The sequence below is a fragment of the Rhododendron vialii genome, chromosome 1a (assembly GCF_030253575.1).
Source record: "Rhododendron vialii isolate Sample 1 chromosome 1a, ASM3025357v1".
Taxonomy (NCBI): Eukaryota; Viridiplantae; Streptophyta; class Magnoliopsida; order Ericales; family Ericaceae; genus Rhododendron; species Rhododendron vialii.
Window position 1 is genome coordinate 10,833,854 of NC_080557.1, and position 16,305 is coordinate 10,850,158.

General features: G+C 42.0%; 2 protein-coding genes and 1 non-coding gene across 5 annotated transcripts; 1 reads left to right on the forward strand and 2 right to left on the reverse strand.

The window, feature by feature from the left end:
- Positions 1 to 1,142: 1,142 nt before the first annotated feature.
- On the reverse strand, positions 1,143 to 2,833 carry LOC131301247 (uncharacterized). 3 transcript variants are annotated; one of them, XR_009191220.1, is made up of 3 exons: positions 1,755 to 1,871; positions 1,617 to 1,673; positions 1,143 to 1,515 (listed from the first exon to the last, which is right to left on the reverse strand). XR_009191220.1 is itself a non-coding variant. In XM_058327440.1 (3 exons), exons 1-3 carry the CDS (start codon positions 2,144 to 2,146, stop codon positions 1,462 to 1,464), a joined length of 279 nt encoding a protein of 92 aa, XP_058183423.1. In that variant the 5' UTR covers positions 2,147 to 2,833; the 3' UTR covers positions 1,143 to 1,461. The 3 variants fall into 3 exon arrangements, 2 of the variants coding, with proteins under 2 accessions (XP_058183423.1, XP_058183415.1); XM_058327440.1 differs by lacking the exon at positions 1,755 to 1,871 and adding an exon at positions 1,979 to 2,833; XM_058327432.1 differs by lacking the exon at positions 1,755 to 1,871 and adding an exon at positions 1,979 to 2,217 and having other exon boundaries at positions 1,476 to 1,673.
- Positions 2,834 to 6,548: 3,715 nt separating this feature from the next.
- LOC131328002 (uncharacterized) lies at positions 6,549 to 12,155 on the forward strand. The gene is made up of 3 exons (XM_058361129.1): positions 6,549 to 7,021; positions 7,181 to 9,677; positions 10,143 to 12,155. Exons 1-3 carry the CDS (start codon positions 6,549 to 6,551, stop codon positions 12,153 to 12,155), a joined length of 4,983 nt encoding a protein of 1,660 aa, XP_058217112.1.
- Positions 7,113 to 7,219, reverse strand: LOC131308987 (small nucleolar RNA R71). The gene has a single exon (XR_009194665.1). It is a non-coding gene; the product is annotated as a small nucleolar RNA R71 (small nucleolar RNA).
- Positions 12,156 to 16,305: the final 4,150 nt, after the last annotated feature.

Here is a 16,305-nt window from a genome sequence, read left to right on the forward strand (position 1 = left end):
TACATTTGGATCCAGGTGAGTAGTTAAGTATATATTACATATTTTCGAAAGTTCCCTGTGTCCCTTAAGTATTTCCTTCAGAAATTTATATGAATGTTATTTGGAGACTCAAAACTGTTTATAAGTTGTTCTATAAATTGGCATGTGATGAATTTTCTGAGATTAATTGTTAATATTCTTTTTGGTGAGAACTTGGTGGATATTAATGGGAACATAAGTCCAGGGAAATTATTTCTTCTCGTGTTGGTGACCCTAGCCATTGGGGAAAAAACCGTGTTAGGCCGGTGACCCTAATACTCAACGACTTTCTTTCGCCGGATCGTCTTAGGGAAAAGTACCACGGGTTGCCAACCCTGGTGACTCTAAGTTCGATATTGGATCCAAATTTGATGAGATTTATTTTGGCCATGGTACTATTTGATTGTGGTTCCCCATTGTTGATGGAGTTAGTGTTGTGATCACCACCAAGAATATTTATTGGTTAAATGCTTCATTGATTAATTTATTATTCTGTTGGACACCTCGTATGCCAATTTATGTTTAATGGTAAATTATTTTCATCCCCGCTTTCAACTTTATTTAATAGACATACTTGCTATTTACTGAGCTCGACAGCTAACGGATTTTTATCCAACTTATTTTCCAGGCAAGTTGAGGAGTTAGATAAGGACTCTGGCGATATCTCGGGGATTTCTTTTTATTGACCTCCATATGCATTTACTATAAAGATTTTAATCATCGCTTCCACACTTTGTATATCTTTTGAGTAAAATGGGATTACTATATTGTTGGTGGTAAATTTTTATTGGCTGGTTCATGGGGGGTTTGGCCCCATGTTTATGATTGAGATTTATTTGGCTTTGGATTTATTTAATAAAAAAAATTATTATTGTTCGACAACTTATTTTATTCTAGGCTACGTGTTACACATGGCCTTGTGGTACCCAGCCGGTCACTACTCATTTTTGGGGTGTGACAAATAACCTATCATAGTAGTACACACACAACAGTGACAATCTACTTTGTCACAAAAAATAGGACTTTAGCACCAATACACGCTTTATTTCATATATTGTTTTCACCTGCTTACGAAGTTTCTGATTTTTTTTTATATCTTATGATTCAACTTAGCAAAACTTAAATTGCGAAGAAGCAAAATATCATTCAAATCAAATATCCAATAAGTCAACATTCATCATCCAACTTCAAAACATTCATCCTCCAATAATAACCACTTCAAACTTAACAGCATTACTGAAACTACAAAACATCCATATCCATGGTGTGTCCAATGACAAAAAGAACTCAAAACAAGTGTTTCATTTAACTACCAAAAAGTCTTCAACTCCATCTTGGTTAACTACCAAAAAGCAACTTCATCTCCTTACTTACTTATACAAAATTGCAGCAGAAAAAAAGAGATGCAATTACACCTGAAAGAAATTTCATGTACTCTATTGGTTAACTACCAAAATATGCTTCATGTACTCTCTTTGTGACTCGAACAAATTTCACCTGCACAAGCAGTAAACGGATACAAAAAATTGCAGTCTTTTGAAAGAAACATCAAAGTACTCAATAGTTATGAGAACTAATATAACCAAATACAAACTTACTGCATAGGCCATCTTGTCAATCATCTCCTTCACAATTTGATACATAGTGGGCCTAGCCTAAAAAGGGAAAAAAGAAAATTCATGTCTTGTAGCGTAATCATGTAGAAGAGGAAAAATAGTTTCCCAATTGACCCTTACAATGTGGACATTGCGTAGGGAGTTCACATAGCTCGCTATTTTTCACTTGCATAGGGAGTTCTATTTCAAATTCATATAATTCTACAAAAACCAAAGCTGTATCCCTGAATAACTGAAGCACATGCACAACTCAGAGCAGAGAAATGAATGTGAAACAATAACAACAACAAAAAATTCATAAGGACATTTCATTAGATAGTGACCGAAAGACAATGGAATAATACCTCATCGTTGTACGGCCGGGGAATCGAATCCATTGGCCATGGGAGAATGCGAAGCAGGACTTGAATGGGCGAAACAGTAAGGGAATCGACGGTCAGTGTTGAGATGACCTTTTTGATCTGGCGAATTGTAGATCTCGAGCCCTTCATCGCCATCATCGTCGTGGACATCGAGCATGATTTTGTGGAGGTTTTCTTTCCAATTCGCGATTGAAATCCACATCATCAAATCCCCCAACAAACCCCTCGACAGATACAATACCAAAAAAACAATCAGAATTATAAAACCCCTATTTGGCAAAAAAATGCCGAAAACCCCTTATATGTTTGTTGTTGCTTTTTCATGGTCCATTTTATGTGACAAATAAAAAACATGTCTCTTCTCTCTTTCTCACAACTCAAATGGCGTGAAAACCCTAAAACAAAAAACACAAACGGAGAACCGTACCTCATCCTGGTCGTCAGACTCTTCGGCGCACTTGATCTCCGACTCGATGACTTTGAGGAGCGACTCGTCAAAACTCGGTCGCGAAGAGTAGTGATTCACCAACGGGAACAAACTCCTAGACAGCTGTCGAGAGACGCCGCCGCTGTCACCAACGTGATAGGAGGCGGCTATGTCACCAGTGAGAGGAGATGGAAACAAGGGGAGGCCAAATTGAATACAACCATACACTATATCACTGTTGAAACAGCCACCGTTCGACTGAGAGAGAGAGAGAGACGTACCACTATTAGATTAAGGGGATCAATTGAGAGAGAAAGGGGATTGAGTCAGTGAGCTGTGAAACGAATCGATTTTTCTTGTAAATGCGGGGAAAAATATCCACGAAATCGGAAGATTGGAGAGTGGAGGAATACCAGAAATCACAAAGCGAGCTTTTCCGTCGTCCATGGTGGTTGTGGTGCCGCCGAGTTCGGCAAGGAAGGGGGCCAAGTTTGAGTCTTCAGTGTGAATGGAGGGTGCAGCGTAAGTGGAGAGAGGCAGCCTATGAGTAGAGCAAAAATAGGGCTTATTTTTTGTGACAAGCAAAGACACATGAAACGACGTCGTTTCACATGGCATAACTTTTCATTTAACGCGCCAAAATGAATAGCAACCGGGAGTGCGAAAATTCAGATCTTTTAGTGACAACTCTATGCTTGTCACCGAAACATGTCTTCAGAGACAAATTTTTTGTCACCGAATCTCCTCTTTATTTGGCACACTAGCTGCTGGTTACCTAAGGGTTTTTGGTGACAAGCACTGAAATTTTTAATCACCATTGAATATATTTCGTGTCAACACCAATTTTTTGTCACCAAAGTGTGTCATCAAATGTGTTTTTGGTTGTATGTTGTATTTAATATGCCTAATTGTTTGCAGAATATTGATAATCATTCCAGATACCAAGTCTATGGCCATGGGTGGAGCCGAACCATTCTATGGGCATCATCCGTGTGAAACCGAGAGTGAGCCCTGCATGCCGGTCGGTGCCTATAGCATTTTCCAGGTGGAGCCGAAAGATGGCAAGCAAGATCACCTGAACCACTGACTCAATTTTTTCTGTAGGCTAGGATTACTAAAAATTCTATTGGCGTTATTTCATTTATCACTCTCCAAAGTTGAAGTTTATCAAATTTGTTCAGATACTACATTACATGTACTATTACATGTACTATTTATTTGGGCCAGAACAGGGTAAAAAAACAACCTCACTATAATTTACATGCAACTTGGGACAAGGATGTGGGGCTCAGGACCTGATATATATTTTGCATCAAAACATCTGTCATCAATAAAAGGAGATGACAAAGAATTAAAATGCACAAAACTCTCTTGATATGTGGCTGCATTCTTTGCCAAAAGATCAGTGACCGGCGCCTGATTGGCCTCATTGTTGCGAGAAGTTATTTGAAGACTATGAAACATGTGTTATATGGGGCGAGAGACATTATTGCAGTACTCGTTGTAGCCATCCCACTTATTGTTCCTGCAAAATTTTAGAAAAAGAAAAACACTGAACACCATTAGAGAATCAGATTCAACTCTGTCGGTCCATTGTTGATTTGGACAGGACCGTTCGGTCACATATCTCAATTCTACCAAAAATAAGTGAAACAAATCCCTTAACGCAAAGAACTTCCAACTTATTAAGCGTTGAGTCATTCAATAATCTAGCAAGAAACAGAAAAAGATGGTCTCATAAACGGCTAGGAAAAAGAGTACCACCAACCAACTTTTGTCAAAGTAAATATGTTTGGTTTCCTATCAACGTAAAATATGTTGCTTTTTGCATTACTCATTGTTCGGATTTCCGTGGGAAAAATGTTCGGATTTGAGATGAGATAGTCATAGTTTTTGATTAACGAAAACTCACTTGTTTGCCATGAATCTATAATTTATCCTTCAACTAGCAAGTGTTAACGATTTGAACCCAACTAATATATTGAAATAACAATAACTTAGCGACGAGATTACAGACAAAAATTTGAAAAGCAATATATCTACGTTTATAGTCTAGTAAAACAATCATAAAAACATCGGGTTATTGGCATTTTTGGTCCCCAAAGTATTAGTCGCGTGCCGTTTTGGTCCCCAAACATACCAATTGTAATAATTTCGTCCCCAACGTTTCAATTTTGTGTTTAAAGGGTCCCCGCAGGTGACGCCGTCGCCTCTCTCCGTTAAATTGGTTAGATAAACTACAAATATCACCCTTAAGGTTTATATTTGCATTACAATAAAGCCCCTACTTAATTTCTACAAGGCTTATATTTGGATTTCTTTGATTTCTGTCAACTTTTTTTTGGGATTATTGATTCATTTTGATGAGAGGAATCCAAAAGATGAAAAATCACTATCAATTATTGATTCATCTCAATGAGAGAAATTCAAGAGGTGAAAAATCAGTATCTGATAAGCCCTCAATAGTGTAAATAAATGGGCTTATCGATCCCTATTTTGTCACTCTCACGTGCGTAACTTGCTTTATTTAGATGATATTGCACGGAGGTTGTGTTTTTGTGAGTTATAGGTAAAATGTGGAAATAAGACGTTTTGAACGCCAAGGAAATCAACCCGGGAGCATCCAAAGACCCAAGGCCACATGGCATCCCGCCACCGAGTCCCAAGGAGCATGTAAAGAAGGGTCGAAGGCTATTCGGGTCATCAAAGGGGCCGTTGGAAAGAAGAAAACAATTCGGAAGCTTTCTGCCAGCGATGTACCTGTACCGATAAAAGCTGTACCTGTACATCGCGGACAGATTTGGTTCAAAATGCTGTGAAACAAGCGATGTACCGGTATTAGGTTTTCACGATACCGGTACATGCTGGAAAAAAATCTACTTTTTGTGCCCGACTTTTGTAACTTTTTAGGGGCATTTAGGACCTTTGTAACTCGTTTTTAAGGGGCTATAAATACCCCCAGACCTGATTGGAGTAGGTGATCTTCATCTTTTGCACTTTCTCTCTCTACCTCCATTAATAGAGCTCTCACCTCTCTCCTCATTTATGCTTTGAGAAGGATTTTAAGCACGATCCGTTTACTTCCGAAGCATTTGGTCTTCATTAAAGTTGTAAGGAATCTCGTTCTCTTCGAGGATCTTGTCTTTATTTCGAATTTAATCAATGTTTAATTTTCTCCTAATCTTTACCCTTGCTCATTTCATGTCTTCTTTCGATATGTGTGAGTAGTGTAGTAAGGTTAGGTTGTGGGATGGTTAACATCCCGTAACCAAGGATGTAGCTTGTTCTTCTTTTGTAAAATTCCATTTTCTAGCTTAAACATGGCTTAGGACTAATTTTATGTACCAAAACTTAGAGGTGTTAATCTTTTTGATCAAGTGTAGGCAAGGGTTATGCTATTTGCCACATTTGATGCTTGGAGCTATGTCCCTCTTTGTGTTTGTTAAAATGAATCAAAACAGCCCTAGTCATGTTTAACACCGTTGTTAAGAAAAGAAGAATCGAGTTTATCCTTACGTTATGGGTGTTAATTATCCCCAAACCTAGCCTTTAGTTTAATCTCCAATTAAAAAGCCGTAGTTAGGTTAAGTAGCCACTTTCTAAATCGCTTAGTTGGCCGTCTCAACGCCGAATTTTGGTTGGCGGTCCTAACGCCAAAATTCTCTACGCAAGCTAATCTCCTAACCAAGTTATGGATGCGCTCCCTGTGGATTCGACCCCGGACTTCCGGGTTTTATTATGCTTTCAACCGACCTAGCCCTACGCTTGGGGTATTCTTATTGCAACACACTTTAAGGTCGCAAGCGTTTTTTGGCGCCGTTGCCGGGGAGCGCTTTCTTTTATAGCTTATTTTGGAGGTTCGTCAATCCATTGTAAGTATCTCGTTAATTTTAACTTTGCGTGATTTATACTTAATCTAGCGGATACCTCTAACTTGAGTTTCTCAAACGTGAGGTTTAACGAAGCTAGAGTAAGTACAAATCACCTTTTCTTTTATTGTCTTTTCTTATCGAGGCGGCGGCATAGCCCCTCGTAGCTGTTGTTAGGAGGTGGCGGCATAGCCCCTCTTGTCTGTTTGCTTTATCCTTGTTGGCCATTAATTCTCGAGAAGGGTTTTTAAAGTGTATGCGTGGTGGTCATCGTGGAGCCTTTCGGAGCCCAACTTCTAAAAGGCTTCATAGATCTTTTTCTCCTCCTCGACCCAAAACTCCTCGTCGGGTTCGAGCAAGGACGCCACCACCCCAAAGAACTCCTTTTTCTGTAAGAACCCCTCCTCGAGAAAGAATGGCCGGAAACGGTGAAGGCGAGATGCCGCCGGTTGTGCCCGAAAGGACTATGAGCGACTATTTGAATCCGGCCCGTACTACTCCGCGGCCTACTATAGTCCTTCCGGCCGCAACCGAGGCGAATAATTTCACCGTTAAAATGCATCACATTAACATGATGCCATCTTTTTATGGCAAAGATAAGGAATGCCCGTACACTCATATGCGGGCATTCGAGGAGTTGGTATCCACAATAGTGTCTACGCCCGCTCAGCTTGAGTCCGCAAAGTTAAAACTCTTCCCATTTTCCGTGAAAGACAAAGCCAAGATTTGGTTGAATAACATGAGGGCCCAATCCTTGGCAAATTGGGCGGATTTATCAAAGGCTTTCTTCATGAAATTTTTTCCCCCACATCTCACAAAGGAACTCATGAATCAAATTCAAACTTTCAAACAAAGAGAGGGGGAATCTTTTTATCAATATTGGGAAAGGTACAAGGATTTGCTTAACTCCATCCCACATCATGGCTTACCGATTTTTCAAAGAGTCGAGTATTTATTAAAGGGATGCTTTCCAAGCACTCGACTTCTTATGGATAGCATGTGTGTGGGTGGAGTCATGGCTAAAACCCCTGATGCGGCGTGGGACTATTTTGAGGAGTTATCTGAAAAAACTCAAAACTGGGATTGCTCGGACCCTTCTGACAAGAGCGTGGTTAATCCGGTTCCGAGCAATTCCGGTAAATTTCAATTGAATGAGCAAAATGAGTTAGCTCATAAGGTCGCCCAGCTTTCCCGCCAAATTGAAACTTTACAACTCAACAAAGTTGCTGGGATGGCCTCTGTGGCCAAGGCGGAGGAAATTTGTGTGTTGTGTGAAATTGCAGGTCATGCTACGGGAGATTACCAAATGCTCCCTACCGTTAAGGATATTCTTCAAGGAACCGGGCAAGCGGAGGTCAATGCCGTTAATCAACGGTTTGACCCTTATTCTCAAACTTTCAATCTGGGGTGGAAGATGCATCCTAATTTCCGGTGGAGTGATTCTCAACCTCCCGGACCTCCACAAGTTCCACCACCTCAACAACACCAAGCTTTTCGGCCTCCTCAATCTCAAGGAGCGCCGAGATTCTCTCAACATCAACAACCTCCGGGGTTTGCACCTCCCGGACCTCCTCAAGGGCCAAATCAATTTCAACCTCAAAAGCGATCAATGGAGGATATTATGTCATCTTTCATGCAAAGCCAAACGTCCCTCCACGAGCAAACCACTCAAACGCTCGGGGAGATCAAGAATCAAATGGCAAAGTTGACTAATACGGTGGGGATGCTTCAACAAGAAAAGGGGAAACTTCCAACTCAACCCCAAGTGAATCCGCAAGGAAGCAATTATGTGGCGAGCTCTTCGGTGCTTAGTCCCGAGCACGCCAAGTCTATTACAACATTGCGGAGTGGCAAGGAGATTGATAAGGCCATTCCTCCAAAGCCTATCAAGCCAAGGGTTACACCCATTGTATCGCAAGCTCCGGACCCTCTTATTGACTCACCAACCTCGGAGCCCTCTCCCGTTGGTGAGCAATTGGCAAAATCTCCCGAGGAAGAGCCGAAGGCACCCGTCACCAACATTCCGGCTCCTTTTCCCCAACGTTTGAAAGCTCCGGCCCATGCCAATACCAACTCCGAGATCTACGAGCTTTTCAAGCAAATGAGAATCAATATCCCGTTGGTGGATGCCGTCAAGCAAATTCCCACATATGCCAAGTTTCTCAAAGACTTATGCACTCAAAAGCGTAAGTTAAATGTTCAAAAGAAAGTTTTCTTGACGGAACAAGTGAGTTCTATTATTCAAACCAACGTGGTTCCCAAGTATAAAGATCCGGGTTGTCCAACCATCTCAATCACTATTGGGGACAAGAAGATTGAAAAAGCCCTCCTCGATTTGGGGGCTAGTGTGAACTTGCTTCCGTATTCTGTTTATGAACAACTTGGATTGGGGGAGATGAGACCTACGCCGGTGACACTTCAATTGACCGATAGGAGCATTCGAGTCCCGAGAGGGATGGTGGAAGATGTACTTGTGCAAGTGGACAATTTTATCTATCCCGTGGATTTCGTCGTCTTGGATACTTGCCCCGTACCCACCTCACAAGTCTCAACGTCAACTCCGGTCATTCTTGGGCGTCCATTCCTAGCCACGGCCGATGCCGTTATCCATTGCCGAAGTGGTTTGCTCAATCTTACTTTTGGCAACATGAAGATGGAAGTGAACGTGTTCAACATTGGGAGCCAAATGGGGGATGATGAGTGTATTCATGAAGTCAATCTTATCGATTCTTTGGTCCAAGAACATGTGGATACTTTCTTGTGTAAGGATCCGTTGGAGGTGTGTTTTACCGCCGAAGAAGAAAATTTTCTTGACTCACCGGAGGTGGAGTATTTGTGTTCTTTGCTTGACATTGAAGATGTTTGTGGGACGGATGTATGGTCTCCGAAATTTGAAGAGTTGCCTCCTCTCGAGAGTAAGACCCTTCCCTCGAGTATTCAATCACCAAAACTTGAGTTGAAGGTCCTCCCGGAAACATTGAAATATGCCTTTTTAGGTGAACATGAAACCTACCCGGTGGTGATCTCCTCATCTCTCAACGGCTCGCAAGAATCCCAACTCCTTGAAATTTTAAAGCGGCATACCAAAGCCATTGGTTGGTCTATCGCGGATATTAAGGGGATCGATGCTTCAATTTGTTCCCACCACATTGCCCTCGAAGACGATGTCAAACCCTCTCGCCAACCACAACGCCGGTTGAATCCCATAATGAAAGATGTGGTGAAGGCGGAGGTTTTGAAACTCTTAGATGTGGGAATTATCTATCCGATCGCTGACAGTAAATGGGTTAGTCCTATCCAAGTGGTCCCCAAGAAATCCGGTGTCACGGTGGTTCCCAACGCCAACAATGAGTTAGTCCCTACTCGAGTCACCACTAGATGGCGTGTGTGTATTGATTACCGGAAGCTTAATGCTAGCACCCGGAAGGACCATTTCCCGCTTCCTTTCATTGATCAAATTTTGGAGCGGGTGGCGGGACATGCTTATTATTGCTTTCTAGACGGATATTCGGGGTACAACCAAATAGAGGTCGCCTTACCCGATCAAGAGAAAACGACGTTCACTTGTCCATTTGGAACGTTTGCTTATCGACGCATGCCATTCGGCTTGTGTAATGCACCCGGAACATTCTCACGGTGTATGATGGGCATATTTAGCGATATGATTGAGAAGATCGTCGAGGTGTTTATGGATGATTTCTCAGTGTTCGGCGACTCATTTGAATCCTGCTTGGAAAATTTGGAGAAGGTGTTGGCGAGGTGCGAGGAGAAAAATTTGGTGCTCAATTGGGAAAAATGCCATTTCATGGTGACTCATGGTATCGTTTTGGGTCATATTGTATCGTCGAAGGGTATCGAAGTCGACAAGGCCAAGATTGATCTTATTGCCACCCTCCCGACCCCTAAATGTGTAAAGGACATCCGCTCTTTCCTGGGGCATGCCGGTTTCTACCGGCGTTTTATCAAAGATTTTAGTGCAATATCTCGGCCGTTGTGCCACCTCCTTTCAAAGGATACTCCATTTGAGTGGACTCCGGCGTGTGAGGAAGCATTCAATAAGTTGAAATCAAGTCTCACTTCTCCTCCCATTGTACAAACACCGGATTGGAATTTGCCATTTGAACTCATGTGCGATGCTAGTGATTATGCGGTTGGGGCGGTTCTCGGGCAAAGAAAGGACAAAAATCCTTATGTTATCTATTATGCGAGCAAGACTCTAAACGAAGCTCAAATGAACTATTCCACCACGGAAAAAGAGTTGCTTGCCGTCGTCTTTGCCTTAGACAAATTCCGGTCATATTTGGTGGGGTCCCCTATTATTGTCTACACCGATCATGCCGCTTTAAAGTACCTTTTCACGAAGCAAGACGCAAAAGCACGACTCATTCGGTGGATCTTATTGCTTCAAGAGTTCAATATCACGATTAAGGATAAGAAGGGGGTGGAAAATGTGGTGGCGGATCACTTATCTCGCCTTGAATTCGAGGACTCTTCCTCCAAGCTCCCAATTGTTGATACATTTCCGGATGAACAACTTTTTGCCGTTTCGAGTTGCCCTTGGTATGCCGACATAATTAACTATCTTGTCACCGGGCGCATTCCCGATCACTGGGCCCCGCAAGACCGAAGGCTTTTTCTTAATGAGGTGAAAAGATTTTTCTTTGATGATCCTTATCTTTTCAAATATTGTTTGGACCAAATTATCCGGCGGTGTGTGCCCGATGACGATCAACAGGGGATTCTCTCATTTTGTCACACCGAGGCGTGTGGTGGCCATTTCTCTCATAAAAAGACCACCGCCAAAATTCTCCAATGTGGATTCTATTGGCCAAATCTTCATAAGGATGCTTATGCATTTTGCCGGGCTTGTGAGCAATGCCAAAAACTAGGTGCGGTGACTCGGAGGAACATGATGCCCCTCACCAATATCCTAGTCGTGGAAGTGTTTGATTGTTGGGGAGTTGACTTTATGGGCCCATTTCCAAATTCTTACGGGTTCCTTTATATTCTCTTGGCGGTGGACTACGTGTCCAAATGGGTTGAAGCCGTGGCTACACGCACCAACGATCACGCAGTGGTGCTTGATTTTCTCAAAGAGCATATTTTGTCACGGTTCGGAACGCCCCGGGCCATTATAAGCGATCAAGGCTCACACTTCTGCAATCGGCCTTTTGCGGCCCTCATGAAGAAGTATGGCATTACCCACAAGGTATCCACCGCTTATCATCCACAAACCAATGGCCAAGCCGAGCTCGCCAATCGTGAGGTAAAGCACATTTTGGAAAAAACCGTTAATCCGAACCGGAAGGATTGGTCACTTCGTCTGACCGATGCCTTGTGGGCATACCGAACCGTGTACAAGACCGTGTTGGGCGCTTCACCCTATCGGCTTGTCTACGGTAAGGCTTGTCACCTCCCCGTTGAGTTGGAACATAAGGCATATTGGGCCATAAAATCTTTAAACTTTCGGTTTCCCGATGCCGGCGCTCATCGTAAACTCCAACTCAATGAACTCGAGGAAATCCGGCGGGATGCGTATGATAATACCAACATTTATAAGTCAAAAGTCAAAGAATTTCATGATAAGAATATCCAAAGAAAGAATTTTGAAGTTGGGCAAAAAGTGTTGTTGTACAATTCTAAACTCCATGTTTTTCCCGGAAAATTGCGATCTCGTTGGGAGGGGCCCTATGTTGTGCACCAAGTTTTTCCACACGGTGCCATTGAAGTTGTGAATCCCGCAAATGGTCATATTTTTAAAGTGAATGGTCAACGTTTAAAACCGTTTTTGGAAAATTTTGCGATGGGGGACACGGTGGAGGAGTTAGTCGATCCGGTTTATCCGGATGATCCGTTGACTTGAAAATCTTTGAAAAAATGTTTTCACGGGGAGCTTCTGCGTACTTCTGGACTTAATTGTTTGGAAGGCCCGGCCTCTTCGGGGGTACCCATCATTGACTTGGGTTATAGCTTCGCACGCCGCTATTCAAATAAGGTTCGTGTACCCAGCTCCGGTTAGTAAGGGCAAATTTTTTGTGGTCCGGTATAGCCACCCGTGCTTCGCTTAAGATGTTGCTAACTTGTTTCGCGACACCTTAAATGAAACATGGGGAGAAAAGTAGTACCCGTTTAATCACGTGACGATTCGGTGGTTTAAATACTTGTTAATAATAATTTTTGGGGGTCGGGCTAACGCGAGCCGGCGGTACTCATGTCATTTGTCTCCTCTTGGGAAGTTGGTTTTTAACTTTTTTGCAAGGTGGTGCCCTTCGAAGCATTTCCGTTGACGAACGGTGGCGATGACGCAAAATCCTCCAACTTGGTCGAGGTATCGGGTGGTTGACATTCCACCCCGTCGGTACATTTTTGTTGTCCCTCTCTTATTTACCGTCTTTTTGCATCGAGGGCGCTGCATATTTCAAGTTGGGGGGGATGGTTTATGCTCTTAGTTTATTTTCTCGGTTTTGCATAGAAATTTTAATTTTTTGTGCAATTTTCCCTTGTAATTGGTGATTTCGCATGCTAGATACCTTGTTTATGCTCAATTTTCCCTAATAATGGCAAGAGTCGTGCACCCCGTCAAATTTAATCATGTGTTGAATCCACGTGCATGCATATATGTGAACTTTGTTGAACAAATTGAGCTCCAAGTTGTGTCGAGTAGTATGCATCGCCTAGAGTTGAAGTTCGTTTTGAAGCATCCCATGCTTGTTTGTCTCTTTTTCCGCACTTGCGTAAATAATATCTGTTTGTTCATACTTAAGTAGTTTAGATATCTTTTATGCATCATATGGGAGTTGATTGGCATACGTAGGAAATGATACAAGGCAATTTTTGCGTGATAAAACCACAAATGTGTCCCCTCGTTCCAAATTGTTGAACCGTAGTCCGAGTCTCCGTTTTTGTTCAAACTTAGGTAACCGGATGTTTGGAGGGTTGCGTGAAATTGTGTTTCAATGATCTAAGGTGGTTTGGGGTGGTGTGAATGTGACAGAAGTGGTTGGGATGCAAAAGGACGAAGAATTGATATGTAATTCCCTATCTCTCCTCTCCCACTACAAAAGTTAAAGCCCCAAATTTTCATCTTCCTCTCCAAAACTCTTGAAATTGGCCCCTTAATCTCCCTCGCTACAAAGCTCACCTCAAATAACCTTATTCTTCAAAGAAAAATCAAAGAAATGCTATAAAAGAGCAAACTCTAATTCAAAATAGGGGTGACTATTATGATGAGAGGATTGATTAGACCTCCAAGCTAGCATATATTTTGGATGAGAAAGAGTCCAATGAGGAGGGGGAGCTCGAGGCTCAATACTGTGAGGAGCCGGATGAGGAGGATGACTAAGTGTGGTGGAGTCGGTGATAGTAGTTTTGGTATGATTAATCTAGTAATTTTCTTTATTTCTGCTTTGTAATTTTGTTTGGTGTTTGGCCGGCATGTGGCAGTGGTTGGGTAGTTTAGGGGATGGTAATGGCCAAGGGTAGTTGAATCCAAGCTAAAATTTTTATGGCCACTACCCTTTTTGTTTCCCTTTTTCTTGGCACCAAGGTCATTATAAGCTACTAAAGTCCTTAGTTGATCCTAATGTACGCTCTTCTAACTCCGTTTGATGCATGATCGATATTGAATGCTAATCTAGTATGAAATTTCCGTTAGCTTAGTTTGTTTGTGAATAATTACTTAACTCTTATTGCTCGGCGCTCTTTTGATTAGCATGCATAGCTTTTTGTTTCCTGCTATTGCGATTCTGGCTAGCGCTTATCATGGGATGTTCTAGTTTATTCCTTTGTGCAAGTTCCTATTCGAGTACGTTCTTTTGAGTCTTGGAATTGAAATTCAAGGCGGATGTGTGTTGCTTGGCCGTTGGCATGATTTGTTCACCTTAGTTCATTGTATGCACGTACGTGGGTTGCATGTGATTGAGTTCGAAGGGGTGTTAATTGTGGACTCTTGCCGTATCCTAAGTTGAGCATAGTTGTCGTATCTTATTTCGGGGGAAGATTGCATAGCATTAGTTACATACTTTTTGTTTAAGTTTGCTAGGGACTAGCAAAGTCCAAGTTGGGGGGTGTGATAAGCCCTCAATAGTGTAAATAAATGGGCTTATCGATCCCTATTTTGTCACTCTCACGTGCGTAACTTGCTTTATTTAGATGATATTGCACGGAGGTTGTGTTTTTGTGAGTTATAGGTAAAATGTGGAAATAAGACGTTTTGAACGCCAAGGAAATCAACCCGGGAGCATCCAAAGACCCAAGGCCACATGGCATCCCGCCACCGAGTCCCAAGGAGCATGTAAAGAAGGGTCGAAGGCTATTCGGGTCATCAAAGGGGCCGTTGGAAAGAAGAAAACAATTCGGAAGCTTTCTGCCAGCGATGTACCTGTACCGATAAAAGCTGTACCTGTACATCGCGGACAGATTTGGTTCAAAATGCTGTGAAACAAGCGATGTACCGGTATTAGGTTTTCACGATACCGGTACATGCTGGAAAAAAATCTACTTTTTGTGCCCGACTTTTGTAACTTTTTAGGGGCATTTAGGACCTTTGTAACTCGTTTTTAAGGGGCTATAAATACCCCCAGACCTGATTGGAGTAGGTGATCTTCATCTTTTGCACTTTCTCTCTCTACCTCCATTAATAGAGCTCTCACCTCTCTCCTCATTTATGCTTTGAGAAGGATTTTAAGCACGATCCGTTTACTTCCGAAGCATTTGGTCTTCATTAAAGTTGTAAGGAATCTCGTTCTCTTCGAGGATCTTGTCTTTATTTCGAATTTAATCAATGTTTAATTTTCTCCTAATCTTTACCCTTGCTCATTTCATGTCTTCTTTCGATATGTGTGAGTAGTGTAGTAAGGTTAGGTTGTGGGATGGTTAACATCCCGTAACCAAGGATGTAGCTTGTTCTTCTTTTGTAAAATTCCATTTTCTAGCTTAAACATGGCTTAGGACTAATTTTATGTACCAAAACTTAGAGGTGTTAATCTTTTTGATCAAGTGTAGGCAAGGGTTATGCTATTTGCCACATTTGATGCTTGGAGCTATGTCCCTCTTTGTGTTTGTTAAAATGAATCAAAACAGCCCTAGTCATGTTTAACACCGTTGTTAAGAAAAGAAGAATCGAGTTTATCCTTACGTTATGGGTGTTAATTATCCCCAAACCTAGCCTTTAGTTTAATCTCCAATTAAAAAGCCGTAGTTAGGTTAAGTAGCCACTTTCTAAATCGTTTAGTTGGCCGTCTCAACGCCGAATTTTGGTTGGCGGTCCTAACGCCAAAATTCTCTACGCAAGCTAATCTCCTAACCAAGTTATGGATGCGCTCCCTGTGGATTCGACCCCGGACTTCCGGGTTTTATTATGCTTTCAACCGACCTAGCCCTACGCTTGGGGTATTCTTATTGCAACACACTTTAAGGTCGCAAGCAGTATCGAAATTTAGTTTTTTGAATAAATTACAAATATCACCTAGAAAAACACGAACGCCAGGTAAAACCACCTCCAGTTTTTTTCCTTTGAACATTATCAACCTACAAGCACTTGTTGTTTTCCTATTGAGATGATGTTTCATGACGCCACTATTTTTTTTTGAAATTAATAAATAATGCGGATCACTTGTGTGGAACCCGAAAGTTGGCCTCATGGTCCGATGGTCAATACCTGTAGACGAGTTTGTCCCAAATTCTATTTGGACTAGAAGCGGAGGAATTGAATTGATATGATTATGATTAATACGAAGACCTACATGACAAAATCACCATTTTTCTTCACAATTTTTTTACTTCTTCGTAAAAAAATTGCATTTGCTTGTTTTGTGACAAAATTTTTTTGCATTCCTTTTACAATATATACAAGTGCGCGGGTGCACACACAAATAGACTAATAGAGGTGGAAGTCAAACGTGGAGTGTTACAGGTCTATGAGGTGGTGAGTTGAATGGGCGGCTATGGTGGCTTGAAGTGGCGGCGACGGTCAGCGATTGCAGAGGTAAGTTGTTTATCGGTGGTGGGTGATA

Excerpts from the sequence above, each read along its gene's own strand:
- LOC131301247 (XM_058327432.1), bottom strand. The coding sequence starts at position 2,146 with ATGTCCACGACGATGATGGCGATGAAGGGCTCGAGATCTACAATTCGC. Across the intron at positions 1,674-1,978 it reads CCCGGCCGTACAACGATGAG|GCTAGGCCCACTATGTATCA; the intron begins GTATTATTCCAT and ends TTCCCTTTTTAG.
- LOC131328002 (XM_058361129.1), top strand. The coding sequence starts at position 6,549 with ATGCGTGGTGGTCATCGTGGAGCCTTTCGGAGCCCAACTTCTAAAAGG. Across the intron at positions 7,022-7,180 it reads AAAGACAAAGCCAAGATTTG|GTACAAGGATTTGCTTAACT; the intron begins GTTGAATAACAT and ends ATATTGGGAAAG. Across the intron at positions 9,678-10,142 it reads GAGTCACCACTAGATGGCGT|GGTATCGAAGTCGACAAGGC; the intron begins GTGTGTATTGAT and ends GTATCGTCGAAG.